Source organism: Gopherus flavomarginatus, chromosome 16 (assembly GCF_025201925.1).
Source record: "Gopherus flavomarginatus isolate rGopFla2 chromosome 16, rGopFla2.mat.asm, whole genome shotgun sequence".
NCBI classification, from domain to species: domain Eukaryota; kingdom Metazoa; phylum Chordata; order Testudines; family Testudinidae; genus Gopherus; species Gopherus flavomarginatus.
In genome coordinates this window covers 1,695,285-1,715,321 of record NC_066632.1, presented here as the reverse complement: position 1 = coordinate 1,715,321, position 20,037 = coordinate 1,695,285, and the positions used below count along the sequence as shown (strand labels likewise).

The 20,037-nt window shown below is 58.9% G+C and overlaps 1 protein-coding gene across 1 annotated transcript; it reads left to right on the top strand.

Moving 5' to 3' along the window:
* The first annotated feature begins 578 nt into the window (after positions 1–578).
* LOC127035410 (beta-1,3-galactosyltransferase 1-like) lies at positions 579–13,229 on the top strand. Its single transcript, XM_050925269.1, has 2 exons — positions 579–630; positions 12,071–13,229. Exon 2 carries the CDS (start codon positions 12,135–12,137, stop codon positions 13,227–13,229), a length of 1,095 nt encoding a protein of 364 aa, XP_050781226.1. The 5' UTR covers positions 579–630; positions 12,071–12,134.
* The last annotated feature ends 6,808 nt before the right edge of the window (positions 13,230–20,037 follow it).

The window sequence follows — 20,037 nt, the reverse complement described above, 5'->3', positions numbered from 1 at the left end:
CGGTGAGCAGCCCCGGGGCTCCCCGCTGGGCAATCCAAGGGGTTACAACAAGAACAGACAGAGCAGTAGGTGGGGGGAGGGGGAAGGATCAGGCCCAGGGCTGGTGGGGGGAGGGGGAAGGATCAGGCTTGGGGGTGGGGGATTAGGCCCCAGGGCTGCAAGGGGGCACGGCCCAGAGACCAACAGGTGCTTGATCCTCAGCCCTGATCACCAGCCCCCGGCGCCTGGCCTTGACCGGGAGGGGGGAGGTTCCCTGGGGCAGACAAGGCCCAGACCCCACACCCGAGAGGGGCCCAGATCCTGGTGGCCAGGTGGCAGCAGGGCTTTGATGTCAGGGAAAGCAGCTGGCCCAGCCCACCCTGTCGCAATATGTGTCAAAGTACAGGGGAGTGCCCAGCCCAGCCACCCCCATCCCCTGGCCCCAGAGAGTGGGGCAGCAGGGCCCTGCCCTGGCAAAGGGAGGGAAGCAGGAAGTTTGCGGGAAGGGCGCATGCTGGGCACTGTCGTCAGCTGCCTTGTGCAATCCTCCCCCAGCACCCAGAACGTGTGTAACAAACTGTGCCGGGAGGGGGCCGGGACAGGAGAGAGACGCGAGCAGGGCTCAGACGGGCGGCACCGCACAGCCCACAGGTGAGCGGGAGACGCTGGGAGAATGGGGAAGGAAGGAGGTGGGGAGAGAGAGCGAAACGGCTAGAACGAATGGGGCCAGGGCTGAGTGTGAGAGAGAGACAGAAGAAGGGAGCTGTGTGACGGGAAGGATGAACAATTGGGAAGCAGGTTAGAATGACAAGTAAGAAAGACGGCTGTAGAGAGAGCGAAAGGAGCTAAGGAAAGAAGCCACGAGAACCAGCTGGGCAGGCGTCGGCACCTTCCAGACGTGCTGTGCCGTCTTCACTGATTCACTCCGATTGACCGTTTCCCATGCCAGTCACACATTGTAACGGTTTTAGAAGGTCTCTTTCTAATATAGAACTAAACTCTTCTTGTATAGAAAGTAAAGAAGGTTTTTAAAATGTTTAAGAAGCTTCATTTAAAATTAAATTAAAATGCAGAGCCCCCTGGAGCGGTGGCCAGGACCCGGCAGTGTGAGCGCCACTGAAAATCCGCTCGCGTGCTGCCTTCGGCCCCTGTGCCATAGATTGCCTCCCCCTGAGCAAGAGAGTGAGAAGGATAAGAAAGATTATAACAGCCCTTAGAAGCAGATCTCTCGCTCTCTCACGATAAAGGGGTAGGAAGAAAAGCCCCCCCATCCCACGCCGGAGGAATTGCTCAGCCCAGCCAGTGTGGTGGAAACCCAGCGGGTCAGGAGCAAACTCCCCATCACTCCTGGGCTCTTGGGTTCGGTTCATGCTCCCTGTGTGCTGTGCTGGCTGGTTTTAACCCCATCCCTCCCACGCTGCCTGTCGCCCCACAAGCACCAGGTGGGTCAGGGCCTTGTTGCTGGAGGGGAGGGAGGGGGAATCTAACCTACAGGCCCATGTGGCTCCCTGCAAGGTGAGATGCCCTGGATCTGCAGTTCTGAATGGGAAGGTGCTTAGAGGGAGAGTCCCTGCTGTGGGGGGTCTGCAGAGACCAGGCAAGGGCTGGGGGGGTCTCATGGGAGGGGCTGGGGGCAGGACTCCCCAGTGGGGTTAGAGCAGCTCCCGGGGTAGGCTGGGCTCGCTGAGGGCTGGGTTGAATTGCGGACTGGCTGTTTTTCGGTACTGCTTGTGATTCCTTCCCTGCAAAGGGCTCTCGGCCCCGGCCAGCTTCAAGCAGGACTTTGAAAGGGGCTTAGTATTGTGTCTGTTACAGTAGTCACTGCTGAAATCAGGACCCCGTCGTGCCAGGCGCTGCCCAGACACAGCGCAAGAGACAATCCCAGCCCCAAAGATCTAGCAGTCTAACTGCGCTGGGATGGGGGGAAACCGAGGCACGGAGAGTGGCAGTGACACAGGGAGCTACAGGGGCAGGAACTGAACTCTGGTCTCCTGAGTCCCAGCCCAGCCCTTCCACCCCCAGAGCCCCAGCTGCTACACTGGCAACATGACTCTGTGCGTTCACGGGGCTTGCACGGAAAACCGGAAAATCCTGTGGCCAAGGCTAAAGCCTGGCTGGAAGTTTTAGCTGCCGGCCACCTTCCTGCTGCCCCGCTGGCCTGAGCTGGGCTGACTCATGGGCGTAATGCTCGAGGTGACCAGATAACAAGAGTGCAAAATTGGGACACTTTTTCGGGGGCGGGGGAGTCAGGAATAGTTGCATATAGAAGCCAAAGCCCCTCATACTGGATGGTCCCAATCACAGCGGGACGGCCAGTCACCCTAGTGACACTGCACTCGCCTGTCCGGGCTTCTGGGATCAGGCCCGGTCTCGGTCCCACTCCCTGCGGCTGGGTTTGATGGGGCTGAATGTAACTGACACCCCCCCGCACCCCTGTCCTGTCCTAGCAGGGCTTTAACTAGCCCCACAGATGGGGCCCCTGACCCTTCTGGGGGACGATTCCCCAGCTATCAGGGAGAAGCCGGGTCCCCAACCCTTCCCGCAAAGGGACGATTGAGTCCCTGGCTTTCCCCCCTCCTGCTGCGGGCGGGCGCAGCAGGATCCCGGCCTTTCCCAGAGGTGTTGGGGAAATCACATTTTCAGGTGATTCATCAGCCGAAATGTGCTCTAACCAGATTGCCCGAGCCCTGCATTCTTGTGCCACGCCCTTTCACTTACCTCAGAGCACCTGGCTCCAGCTTCTGCAGTCACCTTTGCTCCTGTCATCCCCTGCCCCACAGCTCACTCCAGTCCTCCCTTCCCATCAGAGTAGGTGAGGGGGCAGGAGGGAGCGGTGTTTAGAGTGCTGGCCTGGCCCTGGGTTTGAGTCCATGTTGGGCTGTGGGTGAGCCACGGAGCTGCTTTGGGGCCCCTGTGTGCAGTGGGGGAATAGCCCACCCCCAAGGGATACCCAGCTACCAGAGTGGGGGCCTGGTAAGTACCTGCCATTAGCGACTCTACGGTAGAGAGCCTGCCATGGCTGCTTTCCATCCATGGAGTTCAAAGCACTTCATGGAGGCAGGACCATCTCTCTTACAGAGGGGGAAACTGAGGCATGGGGAAGGGGAGGAATTGGCACAAGGTAATAGAAACCCTGACTGTGCTCTGACCACTAGATCCCACTCCCCTCCCAGAGCTAGGGATAGAACCCAGGAGTCCTGGCCCCCAGCCCCCCCCGCTCTAACCTCTGGATGCCATTCAGCTCCCAGAACGGGCGGTAGCCTGCTGCTCTCAGCCATCTGCCATAGCTACCTTCCTGTAGGGTGACCAGATGTCCTGATTTTATAGGGACAGTCTCGATTTTTGGGTCTTTTTCTTATATCGGCTCCTATTACTCCCCACCCCCGTCCCGATTTTTCACACTTGCTGTCTGGTCACCCTGCCTTCCTGGCAGTAACACAAATGTGGGCTCCTAAACTCTGATCCCTCTGCTGCTAATGGCTCCCCTGGTGAACAGATCCCCCCCACCCCCGCAATCCTGCTGTCCCGCCCCCGCTTCCCAACTGGGAAGGAAAGAGGCTTTATAAAACAGCTGCCTGGGGCTGGCCAATCCCAGAGCTCTAGAAAGATTTTCACTGCCCTGGTTCCTGGGAGTGAAATAGCTGCTTAGCAGCCAATGCCCTAGGGCAATCAGAGCGGCCCTTTATCGCACGGGTAACACCTGGCAGCACAGCACCGTTATCCTGGGTGTATAGCTGCAGAAGTGACACACCAAGGACACGCTTGGCCCAGGACTAGAACCCGCGTCTTGCCGGGGCTCTGGGACACAGCATAAGCTCCTTGGGGCAGAGGCCGTCTCTGGCCACGGATCTGTGCAAGGCAACCGGGGCCTTGATCAGAGCCTGGGCCTCGTGCTGCCCTCAGGGGCCGTCTCTCTGCAGTCTCCTCGCTGTCCTTTAGCACCAGCTCCCCGTCCGAGCACCAGGGCCACCGCCCAGTGGTTCTTCCCCTGCTCCTGCATAGCCCAGGCCTGAGAAGCTCCCCCAGAGAGCCCCGTGTCCAGCCCATAGCTTGTGGTGGAGCTAGAGAAAAGTTGAAGTCAAAGTGCAGAGCCTGGGTGAGGGAGAAAACACCTCGGGCCTGGCCCGGCTAATCCACCTTCCTGATGAAACCCCCCTTAGTCCAGTTCCAATGGGTGGTGCCCAGCAGCTGGCGCTGGGCTGGGGCATTAATTGAGCTGGAATGAATGGACCCTAGGAGCCAGCGATGTTAACACAACCCAGGCACCGGCCACCATGAACACGATGTGTGGCGTGGTGGGAGCCACAGACTGCTCAGCGCCGCGGCAAACCCGCCAGCAAAGCCTTGGAGCCTTTATTAAAGATACCAAAAGTGGGGGGCAGGGGAGGGGCAGGTAAAGCAGTGACGTTTTCATTTGCCCAGCTCTGGGCCCCCAGCGGGGGAGGGGTTCAATCCCTGCTCTTTGACGCTTTGGGGTGGGGTTAAGGCTGGTGATAATGGCCTGGTTGGGGGGCAGAGACAGGCTGGCTGGGGCTGGAGCCGACATTGCTGTGGTTCCTAGATGACACAAGCAACACAGGCCGGGGGGAAGAACAAACAGGACCTGCAGTGCTTATTGTCCTTGAAGTTGACTTTTCCTTGTCAGCTTGTTACTGGATAAACACAGGCCTGGCACACGGACTGGGCAGCCGCTCCGAGGCCTGGCAAACACAGACCTGCGTCAGGCTGCGAAGGCTGGTGCTTTCTCTGGCTCATTGTGGCTGCGGGCTCACCGTGGTGTTGCAAAAATCTCTATCAAACCAGCCCCGTGGCAACCCAAAGGCACCAGGCGACGGTGGGCAGGAGGAGCTAGAAGGTGCGGCAGGAAAGGGCACCTGAGGGGCGTGGGACGGGCTCGTATGCCAGGGGGTGGTTGGGATCCCACCTAGAGGTGGTGGCCTCTGGGTCACCTGCTCAGGCCAGCTCTTGGGCTTGGGACAATGAAGGTCCAATGGTGAGGCCGCTCAGCCGGGCTGGGAGCAGGCCAGCCCATCCTCCCATGGCCTCATTTCCAGCCCACCAAATCTGACCCACTGAGGTCTGGTCCCGTGTGAGCCTCGTTTCCCAGGCCTGGTTTTCACACAGTCCCTGAGTTATCACAGGAGGCCTTTGGCTTGCACCTGACTGTGTTGCCCGGTGGCACTGTTTCCCGTCGGCGATGGTGTTCGTTGTTCTAGGTCAACATGACGCTTCAGGGACTTTCAGTCACTTTCCCACAGTGGCGCTCAGGATAGTTAAATCTGTAGCCCCAGTTAGCCTGACGGAGCTGCCCCGGCCTGCACCTGCTAGGTCAGACTTTTCCTCTCAACTGTGAGCAACTCGCTCTTAATCCTCTCCTGGATAAACCAGCTGGAAACCAGCATCAGCTGTGCCGAGGCCCCGCAGAGAAAGGTGACAGCATTGGCCCTTAGCGTCAGTAGCTCCTCTCCCTTCCGGGGGTCTGAGTCCCTCTCGCTGCAACACGCACCCGCACTACAGACGAGGTCTGGCCAGTGCCTTGTGTAAGAGAAGCACTGGAAATACCTGGCCTGCCATCCTGGCTGACTGGCCGGCACTCACGGTTCCTAGCTGCATCCTGCCCCCGACCTCCGACAGTTGCCAACGCCTGATACTTGAGGAAAAGAGCCTGGCGTGGCTTCGGCCCACTGTGCCAACCTGCAAGGAGGAAGGGGAAGAAAGGAGAAGTTAGTTAGTCACTCCAGTCGTGCCCCAGTCCCTGCCTTGCTCCACCAGGAAGCAGGAGCTGCAATTGCCCTTATGTCGGTATGTGTAATCGCACTAGAAGGCCATAAAACTCATCCAGGCTCTGAGAGAGTCTCCAAGCTCAGGAGGCTGGTGGGAGCTACTCTCTGTAAAATGGGAATGGCGCCTACCTGCCTGCCAAGGGTAAATACGCTAACCACTGCCAGGGGCTCAGAGGCTGCGGCCACAGGGGTTGGACAGTCTGATGGTGAAAGGTTAATTAGCCAGCCAGAAGCTGGGAATGGGGGATGGGGGATGGATCACTTGGTGATCCCCTGTTCTGGTCATTCCCTCTGGGGCACCTGGCATTGGCCACTGTCAGCAGACAGGACACTGGGCTGGATGGGCCTTTGGTCTGACCCAGTCTGTCCGTTCGTATGTTCGTAAATAGAAATAGAATCTGCCACCGAGCATGAAACCAAACAACGCCGCCAACGAAGCAGCAAGGCAGCAGCCAAAGTAGATCAGAATCCAATCGTCTAATTAGTACCGTGTGCAGGTCCTGAAAAGGAGTCCACGGTGGTGCACATCCTGGGGGGCAGATAAACCCAGCTACAGAATGTTACCGAGCAGGTTGGACAGTTTCATACCGAAACCACATTCTGGGGTAGTGTCTAAGCTATAGCATCAAGGCCGCTCGGCCTGCGTCCCCCAGCAGGAGGACACGGGACGTGGAGTTTGACAGGCTCTTATCAGGCCAACAAGACACCTTTACAAGAAGATGGTTCGTTTTCGACCTGTGTCACTGTGAAACTCTTTGGAAAGTTGCATTGTGTAGGGGAGAAGTTCAGGGCTCCATTTCAGATCCAGATCACTTCAACTGACACCCGGTGTGTGGTCTCCTCTGTGCTAGTGTGAGAGTTTCAGGCCAGAAGGAACCATTAGCTCCTCCCGTCTGAGCATCAGATACAGCCCTCAGGAGACTAAGCAGTTCAGGCCAGCAGCGCCTAGGCAGGGAATGTGACGAGGTGAGGTGTGCCCTGGTGACCACAGCAGGTGCCTCGCGCTGCAGAGGGAGGCGAACACCCCCCCCCACACTGTCCCCCAGATCATTGAGCTGGGGGGAAGTTTCTGCCCCAGACCTAATGATCCATTTGTGCCTGAGCATGCGAGCGAGAGTCAGTGGCCAGGCTTCTGGAGAGGCGTCTCTGGAGCGCCTCAGGGCCTGGTGGCCCAGCGCTGCTCTACGGTGCTGCTGGCAAACCAGAGCACAGTGGTGCATCAGGCACAACTCCTGCCAAGCGACTGGCTGAGCCCTCTCAAGGTGGGTTGTTCTCAAAGTACAGGGCCAACTGGGTCATTTCACTGCGATTTGGGGCCGGGCTCAGAGCCCCTGGTAGGTCACAGAAGGCAGGAGAATGGCGGGGAGGAAGGAATGAGCCTGTGGAAGCCCCACAGAAAACACGTGGCAGCATCTGTAAAGGGTGGGTCCAGCGAAACACCTCTGCCCTTGTCTTCACGTGACCCCCTCCCCTCCCCGCAGCCCTGGAGGGCCAGGCTCTGGCTTGGGGAACCAGAGACACGCGAATTTTTTGCTTCCTGGCTCATGTCTGGTGATATCGCCCAGGCCGGCTGAGTGACGCCTGATCAGAGCCTGGGGTTGGGTCATGGCACCGTTGGCCACGTGCTGCTGCTGAGCCACATGGCAGAGGCACCCTTGGTCACACACACAGCCACCTGGCACTTTCCTTCCTCGTGCCTTCAGCGCATTTCAGCTTTCCGCAGATTGTCACTTACCGGCCGCCCCAAGCTGGGACGCCTGGGGAAACCAACACCCAGTAGTGCCATTGCTGGTCCTGGTGCCGCGGGGTGTGGCCCCCACTTGTCTCATGGCCCCTTTCCCCCATTGTTTGGTTCTGTGACTGCTTTTCTTGCAAATTATCCTAGGTTATTTTATTAGTAGTATTTATTAGGTGTATTATGGTAGCACCCGGGAGCCCCAGCCATGGCCCAGGCCCCATTGTGCTGGGTGCTGTACGTTATTTATTAGGTGAAGTACGGTAGAGCCTAGGAGCCCAGAACAGAGTGGGGGTCCCTGCCCCACAGAGCCTCCAATTGAAGTCGATATTACCTAGCTGAGTGCTGCCCCTAGTGTCTCAGCGTCAGGCCAGAGTAGGGGGAAGCAGTGGTGAGGGACGAGCAGTTCACAGAAGAGTGGAAGCGGCCGCTGGGTCGTGGCAAGGTCCCACAGGAAGGGCGATGTCGGAGAAGTGGAGGCACATGGATCAGTGGAGGGGCCGTGCAGGGACGGGGCAGTTCTGGTTCAACCTGACAGTTAAGAACAGGTTCTGACAGGGAACCCGCGGCCAGGACCCACCTTACCTGGGACATCTGGCCTTAAAAAACATCCGGGGAAATGCTGCACAGAGAAATACCGTGGGGGGGGGGGGAAATTGAGTGTGGGGGGCAGAGCTAAGGGGGCGAGAGTGTTTCCCTTCCTCCCCAGCTCGGCCAGGGACTTGGGCTTTAGTTCTGTTCAGGCAGGGCTGCGCAGAGACCTTGGACACAGGTTCCAAAGGCCTGGCTCTCGGGCCACTGGGATAGAGAGGCGGTGGGAGCTAGTGGTTACAGGGCACCTGCACCCTGGTTTTAGCTCCAGGAGGGAGTCAGCTTAGAGCAGGATGGGGCCCAGGAGCCAGGACTCCTGGGTTCTGTGCCCAGAACAGAGAAGAGATGGGGCGGGGTGTGCGGTGGTTGAGGAGGAGGGGTGGGTGCCAGGACTCCTGGGTTCTGTGCCCAGAACAGAGAAGAGATGGGCCGGGGTGTGCGGTGGTTGAGGAGGAGGGGTGGGTGCCAGGACTCCTGGGTTCTGTGCCCAGAACAGAGAAGAGATGGGGCGGGGTGTGCGGTGGTTGAGGAGGAGGGGTGGGTGCCAGGACTCCTGGGTTCTGTGCCCAGAACAGAGAAGAGATGGGCCGGGGTGTGCGGTGGTTGAGGAGGAGGGGTGGGAGCCAGGACTCCTGGGTTCTGTGCCCAGAACAGAGAAGAGATGGGGCAGGGTGTGCAGTGGTTGTGGAGGAGGGGTGGGAGCCAGGACTCCTGGGTTCTGTGCCCAGAACAGAGAAGAGATGGGCCGGGGTGTGCGGTGGTTGAGGAGGAGGGGTGGGAGCCAGGACTCCTGGGTTCCGTGCCCAGAACAGAGAAGAGATGGGGCAGGGTGTGCAGTGGTTGTGGAGGAGGGGTGGGAGCCAGGACTCCTGGGTTCTGTGCCCAGAACAGAGAGGAGATGGGGCGGGGTGTGGGGTGGTTGCGGAGGAGGGGTGGGAGCCAGGACTCCTGGGTTCTGTGCCCAGAACAGAGAGGAGATGGGGCGGGGTGTGGGGTGGTTGCGGAGGAGGGGTGGGAGCCAGGACTTCTGATTCTGTGCCCAGAACAGAGAGTTCTCAGCGCTGTCACTAGAACCCATGTGTGCTTGGTTCCCACTCTAGCCAGCAGCACCCCTCTGCACCTGCTTGGTAGGAAGAGGGCCTAGTGGTGGGGCACTGGAGGGGGAGCCAGCCAGGACTCCTGGGTTCTCTCCCTGGCTCTGGGAGGGGAGTGGGGTATAGTGGTTAGAGCAGGGGGGGCCTGGGAGCTAGGACTCCTGGGTTCTGTCCCCAGCTCTGCACTGCCCTGCTGCATGACCTTGGCCTGTTTACCGTCTCCGGTTCCTGTCCCCACACTTGTCTATTTAGATTGTCTCTCATTGTGTCTGTGCAGCACCTAACGTAACGGGGGCCCTGATCTCCGCTGGGGTCTGGGCAGCGCCCAACACAACGGGGCCCGGATCTCGGCCAGGGTCTGGGCAGCGCCCGGCACGACGGGGCCCTGATCTTGGCCAGGGTCTGGGCAGCGCCTGGCGTGACGGGGCCTGGATCTTGGCTGGGGTCTGGGCAGCGCCCGGCATGACGGGGCCCTGATCTTGGCCAGGGTCTGGGCAGCGCCCGGCATGATGGGGCCCTGATCTTGATTGCGGCCTTTCAGTGCTACCATCCTAGTGACATAATAACTCTAATAATTTCCAGGAGGGTGGAGGAGGTTTGAGCACTGTAACCTCATGTCCACAGCACAAGCCTCTCTGGGTTGTGCTAAAGCAGCAGCTCCGTTAGCAAGCGGCAGTAGTGGGCTGTTATCCTGTAAGCAGAGCAGCCACTAGAGGAGAAATCTCTCCGTCCATCGCCCCATCAGCTGAGTAGTGGAGTCAAATCTGCAGTGCTTTGATCCTCACACCCCTAAACCCTGTGGGGGGCAGCGCATCACACACAGGTGGAAACTGAGTCATGGCATCACTCAGGAACGCCACGGCAGAGCAGGGCCTTGCTGCTGGTCTCCCGAGTGCTAAGCTACAGCCCCAGCCACAGGCCCATCCTTCCTCTGCCCACACAGCACTTTACACCCAATGCACACCGGGGCCTTGCCGGAGCCAGGTTCACGGGGCTGCGAACCGCTGGGCGGGGAGGTCCCGGCTCTGGCAATTCCCCTTGGCTCCAGCTCTTACGGCCAGTTGGCTCTGGAACAGCAGGGCTGCCAAAGGCATCAATCGCCCGTGGAGGAAATACCACAGGGCCACAGGAATGCTGCCCAGCAGCCGGCAGGGAGGCCTCAAGTGGGAGAGGCAGAGACTCTTCCTTGTTTGCCTTTCCCTGCCCTGCGGAGATCTTCTTGGGCAGGCTGCCCAGCTGCCATGCTGCAAACCACTGCCATGGGCTGCCAGCCAAACAGACACAGCGAAGGGAAGGGCCTTCACCCTGCTCACCTAGTGAGTGAACCCAGGAGTCCTGGCTCCCAGCCCTTCCTGCTCTAACCACTAGACCCCACTCCCCTCCCAGAGCCAGGACAGAACCCAGGCACCCTGGAGCCCAGCTCCCAACGTTCCCTCCCCTCCCCACTGCCTTGATCCTGTTGCATTCCCGAACAACTCTGGGGAGGCAGAAGATTAAATCCATCAGCCAATAGGTTCAGCCGCAGAACGGCAGGCAAGTGCTGCCCACTCCGCACCACACCAAGCTGTTTACACTTGGCCGAGGTGTCCCGGTGCCAGATCCCCCATTCCCGTGTTTGCTCTGGGCACAGGCCCAGACGCTGCTGGACTCTGTTTCCTTCTCAGCAGGCCAAGGTGTGCCCCTGCCAGTTCCGGATCTCCCGCAATCTGAGAATCAACGTTCCAGGATGCTGGGACCGGATGGAGGCAGCGGGGTCACTGGGGGTGACTCACGGAGCTGCCGCAGGAGGAGGCTGGCTGCAAAGCGCTGCCTCTCCAGGAGCACATGGGGCTGGTCGCTTTGGTCTCACATCCCGGCTTGGTCCCCCCAAGCACCTGCGTCCAGAGACCAGGAGCCCCCTTGCCCCACCGGGGGTTTTCCAGCCCCTGGTGTGTGTGGAGTGCGAGGTGGTGCTGGCCACTGTGAGAGAGACAAGAACCGCTGCTCACCGGCCACTGAGCTGCAGCTGCCTCTGCGGTGGAGCAGCCCGTGTGTGCACCAGCCAGACAGCAACACTGCACACCAGTTCGTGGGGGGTGCTGGGGACATGACGGCTGGCCGGTGTCTCCTGCTGCAGTTGCGAGGGGGCTTTAGGAAGGGCAATGGAATGAGGCAGGTGCAGCCATGGCAGCCGGGTTAGCAGCGTAAGCCAGGTGGACGGGCCAGAGGACCTTGTTTGTCATGGCTCACCCGCTTAGAATTAAGCTGCCAATTCAGAGGAGAGCGCCCCCTACTGAGCCCTCACCACACTCCCTGCAGCACAGTGCCCCCTAGTGCCAGGCTGGGGCATTGGGAGCAGCACCGACTGCCAGGGGAGAGCGCCCCCTGCTGAACCCCCTGGTCCCTGCAGCACAGCGCCCCCTAGTGCCAAACTGGGGCATTGGGGGCAGCTGACTGAGGGTATGGCTACACTTGAAACTTCAAAGCGCTGCCGTGTGGTTGGAGCTCTCCCAGCGCTGCACGTACTCCACATCCCTTACGGGTGTAGAGAGCTCTCCCAGCGCTGCACGTACTCCACATCCCTTACGGGTGTAGCTTGCAGCGCTGGGAGCCGCGCGCCCAGCACTGGGGCACTGTTTACACTGGCGCTTCACAGCGCTGTATCTTGCAGCGCTCGGGGGTGTGTTTTTTTCACACCCCTGAGCGGGAAAGTTGCAGCGCTGTAAAGTGCCAGCGTAGCCAAGGCCTCAGTGGCATGCCCCCCTTCCCCTGCAGCACATGGTGAGCTCCCATCCAACGGCAGACTCAGCCTCCCGGGAGACGGGGTCACAGCCCCAGGGGGCTGGGCTTACTCCCCGAGGCTCCTGGCCGCTCTCGCTCTAACGCAGACGGGGCCTCCCTCTCTCTAGGTCTGCGCTGTCACGAAGCAGGAGAGGGCCGCGACTCTGCCCTGTCCCTGAGAACTCTGCCAGCATGAGGCCCCAGTTCCCATGCAAAGTGCTCTTCTTCGCCTGCTTCTCCTGCCTCTTCCTGCTGGTTGTCATCGTCCACCAGGACATCCCCAGAACCCTGCAATGGAGGCTCTTGTATGCACCCCGGGGTGAGCCTGTCTCTGCGGAGCAGCTCCACGGCAGCCCCATCTTCCAGTGGCGAGGCACCGAGGAGAAGACAGCTGGGGACTCCATGCCTGTGCCCGTGCCCAGCCGCCCGCCAGTGTCCACCAGGCACCCGCTGCAGATCGTCTACCCCTACAGCTACCGCTTCCTCCTGAATGAGCCGGACAAGTGCCAGGAGCGGGTGCCCTTCCTGGTGCTGCTGGTGGTGACGGAGCCCAAGGACATCATGGTGAGGAACGTCATCCGCCAGACCTGGGGCAATGAGAGCACCGTGCCTGGGGTCTCCATGGTGCGGCTCTTCCTGACCGGGGTCCACCCGCGGTTCGGCTCCCCGCTGCAGCGGCTGATGGAGGAAGAGAGCGCCCTGCACCATGACATCATCCAGCAGGACTTCCTGGACACCTACAACAACCTGACCCTGAAGACGCTGATGGGCATGGAGTGGGTGAGCAGGCACTGCCCCAATGCCAGCTACGTGATGAAGGCCGACAGCGACATCTTCCTCAACGTGGGCTTCCTCGCCCGGGAGCTGCTGCAGCTCCAGCTGCCGCCCAAGAAGGACTTCATGACGGGGTACATCATCAGGAACACAGGGCCGCTGCGGAGCAAGGCATACAAGTGGTACGTGCCCCGGGAGGTGTACCCCAATGACACCTACCCCCCGTACTGCGGCGGCCCCGGCTACGTGCTCTCCGGAGACCTCGCCAAGAAGGTGTATGGGGTGGCCCAGACCCTCCGGGTCATCAACATGGAGGATGTGTTCATGGGGCTCTGTTTGCACAAGCTGGGCATTAGCTTGACCAACAGCCCCTGGGGCCTCTTCAACCTCGGCGGGCTGGAGTACGAGAAGTGCCAGTTCTCCAAGCTGGTGCTGGTGCATCACTTCGGGCCCACGGACCTGCTGAGGGTCTGGCCGGACTTCCAGGGCGGGAACAAGACCTGCCCCAGCTAGCGGGCTGGGGAAGGAGCTGGGACGTGTGCAGGAACGCATGGGCAGGGAGGCAGGTGTGGGCATGGAGCCTTGCCCAGACTGACACCCCAGTGTGTACACACACCTGCCGCTGTGTACGCCCCCAACGTACACCCCCACTACACACACACGCACACACTCACACACACGCGCCAGGGTACACACCCCTCCCATGTACACACACACACATACGCCAGGGTACACACTCCTCCCATGTATACACACACACACACACACACATACCAGGGTACACACCCCTTCCATGTACGTACACACACACACACACACACACACCAGGGTACACACCCTTATGTACACACACACATGCCCAACGTATATACACACCTTACAGCTCTACCCCTCACTCACCAACCGTACACCTGACACAGTCACCACCCTCCCAGACCCCCATCCACCCCCACCCCCACCCAGCCCGCCTGACCTCAGAGACTTTGGACAGAAACTCAGGCTCCTGGGCAACTGCTCAGGCCTCGTTGGCTGCATAGTTTCAGGGCTCTCAGCTGCCCCCAGGGAATAACCCCATTCCATGCTGCCCCCCCCCCCAGCACTGCACACAGGGGCTGATACATGGGCAAACAGCCCCCACCCTGCTGCTGCCCGGCGACACTGATATGGGGCTCCCATGCCCAGGCCCTGGCTGTATCGCAGGCTGGTTTGAGTTTTGTATTAAATGACTGAGCTCGCTATTTGTAATAAACGGGCTGGCTACGGGCCAGCCAGACTGACTCCTCCAGCCCTTCAGTTCTCTTCCATGCTAGGTTCCCCTGCTCCTGGCTGGTTCCTTCTGAAATCAGGGTTAAAACGGTTCCCTGCCCCCCCTGCTGCTAGGGCTTCTAAAGCCTTCAGTGGAGGGGCCTGAACACCACTGGGTGGGGGAATCCAGCCCTTCCTGTGTTGCGCAGAACCCAGAAGGGGACCAGGGCTCCAGCTCGGATGAGTCGCTGGGCACCGCTGGCAGCTGATGTAGCCGCTTGCGCCCGGGAGGAGCAGCTGCGCCCAACGCCAGGAGCTGGGGAGGTGTGAGGGACCAACTGCAGCAGGGGGGCTGGAGGGAATTGGGGGGCTGGAGGGATTCTTTGCTACAAAGCCAAGTGCTGCAACCAACAGGCCTGGCAATAGAAAAATAAGGCCTGGCATGCTGCCACCTGCTGGTGACCTTCCACAATTGCAGGCCTGGGCGTTACGCTGGTCCGGGCAGAAACGATCCCAGGACTGGGCCGAGTCCACCCACTGACCAACCTCTCGGGTCCAAATGGAGCCCGCAGGCAGGGGAATTGCAGCGGCAGGCTGGCTGGGTGGATTCTGCTGCCAGCCGGCTGAGGGAACACACTGAGCCCCAAGAGAGGGAGACCCAGTGACAGAGCCAGCAGCAGCCCGGTCTGCGCTACCAGAGACTTGGCTGCAGAGCCGAGAAAGTGCTTAGCCCCAAGAGCTGTTAGTGACCCCTCCGGCTCCAGGGGGCTGAGCTGGGAACGGCGCTGCGACATACACGGGTGAATTCCCCGAGCCCCCAGCGCTCTGCCATCGTCCCACTGGCTAGACAGGCCCGGCGGAGACAAATACTGAGACGTTGCCCCTCATGTTGAAGGCGGCACCCGCATCCGTTTAATTGGGCTGGAGCCAGAGCTGGGCCCAAGGCCCCCGGAGAACCCGCAGCAATCCCCTGTGTGTCTAGGTCAGTGTCGGGTGCGTATAAGGGGGTGTCTGGTGACAATTCAGTACCAGACAGGCGCCAGCGAGCGGCACCTGTCCCATCCTGGTCCCTGCCCACAGCCAGGGGTGACACACACGTCCCGGTGAGCTAGCAAACTGCCAACCCCCCAGTATGGGACAGGAAGTTTGCTGGGCGTGTGTGGGTAGGACGGAGCCTGGAACCATTCCAGGACAAGGGGCTCCAGCCAGCAGGAAACCTGGGCCAAGGCAGGGGAGCTGCCCTCCTAAAAGAAAAACAAGCCCCCAATCCCCCCTGGGATGAATCCAGCCCAAGTGCCTGAGACTCGCTGACCTGCAGCCAACATCTCATCCCTGGGAGCCTCTCCCTAGCTTGGTACCGCAGCGGGGTGGGTAACCCCTCTGCCCAAAGGCACTGCTCTCAGCACCCCGCACCCCCCTTCCCCTGATGGCCAAAGCTGTTTGCAGACATTAGAGGATTCATCCTCCCCGCCCCCACCCCCAGGACAGCACGGACATCTTCGCTTCTCCTCCCCACCCCACTCCCCCCAAACATCAGGCTGGTTAAATCAGAACATCCTGGCACTTCCTCTGTTGCTAGGCAACTCCTCTTCCCTTCTCCCCTGTGCCAGCTGGTTGCCATAGCATCCTCCCCACCCCAGCCCCTTTCCCCATGGAGACCAGTGGCTTCACCTCGACAATGCTGGGCTGGTAGTGGGGAAGGCATGACCTGCTACCCTCAAGTGCACAGGGACAAGGCTAGGTGGTGCATGCTGGGTCCTGGGTTCCTCCCCCCAACTCTCCGCTGCTCGGAACTGGGGCAGCGATAAAGGAAGTGGCTAATGGGAAAATATTCTGCATCTGCAAAATCACCCTGACCCAGCTGGAGGGGACCCCGGCTACAGGCCGGCTCCGGGAACTCCCTCGAGCGGAGCAGATCCCTGCAAGGTAGCTCCTCTGCCACTTCCAGCCCCATGCACGACAGCAGCATGCAGACACGGTCCGGGCTCCCCATAGCGGGGGGGTAAGGGCAGGGGGCATGGAGGCAGGTGCAAATCGGGCTGGAGGGTGGGTTGCAGTAAGAACTCAAGTTTCACAAGGATTGTGCTCAGCTCTCAGGTCCACCCCCTGCTTTTCATTCCAGCCTCAATTCAGAGCCTTTGATTTTCAGGTAGATCCTAGATTCAGAGATCTGAAGGCCAAGAGGGACCATTCTAGATGTAGCCTGACGTGCTTCCAAGAGCTGCACCCTGTGATTCCAGCAGCCACCGTCACGTGGCTGAGAAAGCAGCCTCCATTCCCCTTTTCAAGTCCCCAGATAATGGAACCCCCCCCCCAAGCTGACTGAGGTTAATGGCAACCTCTCCCAGTCTGGCCCTGCATGAGCCACGCCAACGAGGAAGAGGAAAAACCCTAACGAGATGCAGGTCTAGGACTGAGGTCTTGCACACTTCAGTAGCTGTCTCAACCACCTCCCCAGCCACCGACTCATTACAAACACAGCTCAAATCCATGGTGGAGACAGATGTCTGCTGCGCTTCAAATCCTCCTCAGGCCCTGGTTACGACACTTTTGTCTACAAGCACGATGAAAACGGTGGCCATTGCTGGGCTTAACTTTGTTCCCTAAGGCGCCCGGTCTCTCAGCCGAGATGCTGTATGAGATTAAAACAAAGCAAACTGCCAAGGCCAAAAGTCAACTTGTGGTTACTGCCATGCCATGCACCAGCCAAGAGCCGATTCCATTCAGTGGTGGGGCCTGGGAAGCAGGCGAATGCAGCGCTGCCCCAACTCCGTACCTTCCGACAGTCACTGAAAGGACACTTGTGCTCTGCTCACGTACCAAATGTATGATTTATTCTTCACGCAAGGGGGAATTGGTGCAGTGACCGACACATAACCTTGTGTAGTCTTTTGGGGGATGAGTGGATTTACAAATATGCAAAACCACACGGCAGGAGACTGCGACACTGAATGAATCTCTAACGAGAGCAGCTGGACCACCACACAGCCGCCCCCCCAGGGCACAGCTGAGAGCTCTGATTTTACTGGAGTAAGCGTAAGACCAGCCGTTTCAAAAAAGTACTTCATGTCACTGCTAAAACCAGGCTTCAGTCTCAGGTTTGTTAATAATTCTTTGCATTTCTGTGCTGGCATTTCTCCCAAAGGACGCCCAGAAACAGCAGCCGGGGTGGGACGCAGCAACTCTCTGAGAACTGCACAGCCGTTTAGAAGAGAAAGAGAATCCCGTGACTACCGAGGATTGGAGACTGAGGACTCCAAACCTGGACTAAGGTCCCAGCTCAGCCCCTGGCCTGCTGGGTGACCTCAGGCAAACCATGTCCCCGTTCTGTGCCTCAGTTTCCCCATCCATACAATGGAGATGCTGATAAAGCACTTTGCAAAGGAGGTGAGTGAGATCTACTCACAAGAGCTAGGTGGTGCTAACCGAAACCATCAGGTGGTGTTCAAGTAGGTAGAGCACCATCTGCCATGCCAGAATGAAGCAGAACACCAGGGTTATCACCCCAAGCCTTGGAAAAAGGGCCCTGCGACCTGGAACGACCACACACAAGTGCAGCCTGTGACGCAAATCTCAGGCAAAAGCCAGCTCTGCTTGCTGCAGCGAATAGCTTTCCTGCAGCCACCTTCCCTCCCTCCACTTTAGCACCGGGCTCTTCAAAGTGAGCTGCCTGGTTTCAACAAGGGGCACATTTCCATGAATATGCAGCTGGCAAAGCCTGTGCAGATTTATGGAAGGTGCTCAACACACCTCCCTGTCCCACAAGCCAGCTACAGCTACAGCTACAGCCTAGCACGGCTGGGTCCACCCCTCCCCCAAGACATGGGGCTATTTCCCCCCTTTCTCCCTCCCTAATTGGTTTTCCAGAATTCCCCACTAATATCCAGTCATAAGAACACATGGGGTCTGACCAGCCACTCCGTCCAGCCCAGTATCCTGTCTTCCCACAGTGGCCGATGCCAGATGAACAGGAGAGGGCCATTACCGAGTGATCCGGCCCGTTGGCCATTCCCAGCTTCTGGCTGGCCAGACGTCGCTTTCACTTTTATTCCAGATCCTGCTCTTCTCTCCTGTGAAAGTCAGCCCCCGCCCCAGCTCTCATACCCAACAGCTCCCCCCCATCATCTTACCCCTAGGCGTAACCTGCATGGCTTGGGAAAAGGTCCTTTTAATTTCCTCCCCCTCAGAGTTCCCCAGGCCTGCTGAAGCATTAAGCCCTTCCCTGGTGCATCTTCCCCATAGCCTGGCTGGAAGCCCAGGAGGACCTGCAGCGCGGACAGATGAGGCCCCAGACAGGGGCTCGCAGGCTGCACCCAACCAGGGCTGAACCAAACATCCGAGCAGATGGGGATTCACTTCCACGAAAGTCCACACCAGCTTCCCTTTGATTTCTAGCCTGGGCTGAGTGTGCTGCTATCAGCAATGTGGGTGCTGCATTCCTTACCCCCCACCCCCACATGCAGCACCCTGGGGTTCTTTTTCCTGCTGCCCCTGGCAAGAGAGGCCGAGTTGGTGTGAGTGCCCATGAAGTCTTGCACCGCCCTTGTCAGGTGGAGCACAATGCGAGGGGGCCGGTGCTGATTGGCTCTTCTAAGCAGGTTCTGGCTCAGACTATCTAAATCAGCAGCAAGCTCTCCTGTGAGTCTTTCCCACAGCAATTCAGGTAGCTGCTGCGCTGAGCCACCCCAGGGAGGGGTTATTAGCCATGCACTGGTGTGGGTAACAAGGCCAGGGCGCTTGGGCCCATAGAAGCAAAGGGGAGCAGCTGTACAGGTAAGCTGGAAGAGAACCAAGCTGGAAAGCCTCAGCTACACATCAACAGGGCAGTTTTCTTTCCACAGAGGGGGGAGTGCACTGCCCCATGCTAACCTGCCCACCCATCTGTCATTGAACTGCTGGTGCTAGACTCCAGCCATTGGCCAGCAGCCCGGCTCCCTCACAGCCTTCACCTGCGATAGACGCCCTGGCCTAACTAGACAGGTTGCTGTGCAAAGCTGCGCGGCTGGCGTCTGACAGGCCAGAGGCCAGGGAGACACCAGTCACTGTGTCTGGGTTGCTGCCTGCCTCAGTGCCGCTTGCACAAAGGATGAGTCAAGGCAGAGAAGTTCAGCCTTCCCCAAGCTGCTTGACCTACTGGCTCCTGTGTTACATCCTGCTGCTGTCAAATGGGATGACCTAAGCTGGGTAAGCTTGCCAGGCACTGAGGACTGAAATCGATGGGCATATCAGGGAAAGGGCAGGCAGCAGAGGCTGCCATCTTTCCCGGTACCTTAGCTTAGTGACTGATGCGCTTTTGGGGGTGAGGAATCTCTCAGAGAAACTGATTTCTGCGTCATCCCAACCGAGCTATTGCAAATGTCTTGCTAACAGTACAGACCAAGCCTGAGTGCCAGAAGAGGTCAAAGCTCGCTGAGTCGGCATGGCCCTGCTGTTTCTGGACAGGGAGCGTGAACAGAGGTTGCCAGGGCTGGGGGGAGTATGAAAACTGACAGGTGAGAGTCGGCTCAAACCCGATTCCGCACAACACAGGCGAAGCCTTCGGTCTTCCCGTTCCCCGGCAGACAGCAGCACCACCTAATGCTCAGCTAAGGCATTTCAGACATGCCTGCTTGACAGAGGGCGCTCAGTTTCCACTCCATCTTCCATGGGCCAAGGGCAACCTAGGCCAGTTTTTTAATTCTGGCAAGAGGCAGTGTTTGTGACAGCCTGGTGCTCTTAGGTTCTCCATAACCAGGTGGAGAAGAACTGCTGTTCTCTTATGTAAAAGTCCTTCAGGGTCTGATTTCCTTTGATCTCTCACCTCTTCCAGTCCCTGGGTACCTAGGGCAGCATGTCCAGCAGAACGAACTTTGAGTTTTGCTTTCTATATTGATAGAAACAGCTACTGAACTCAGGTTTCTCATCTGCAAACCTCTGGGGCTGCTGGATTTATTTCTGCAAAATGCTTTTCTGGCCATTTTTCACTATTTGTGCCACTGTGTCTATTAAAGGAGGAGGAAAAGTTATTTTGCTGCAGACAAACATTCTAGCTGACATTTGTATGCAAGGCAAATCTACACAGTTGGAGACAAAGACA

Coding starts and splice junctions, on each gene's coding strand:
- LOC127035410 (XM_050925269.1), top strand. CDS start 12,135: ATGAGGCCCCAGTTCCCATGCAAAGTGCTCTTCTTCGCCTGCTTCTCC.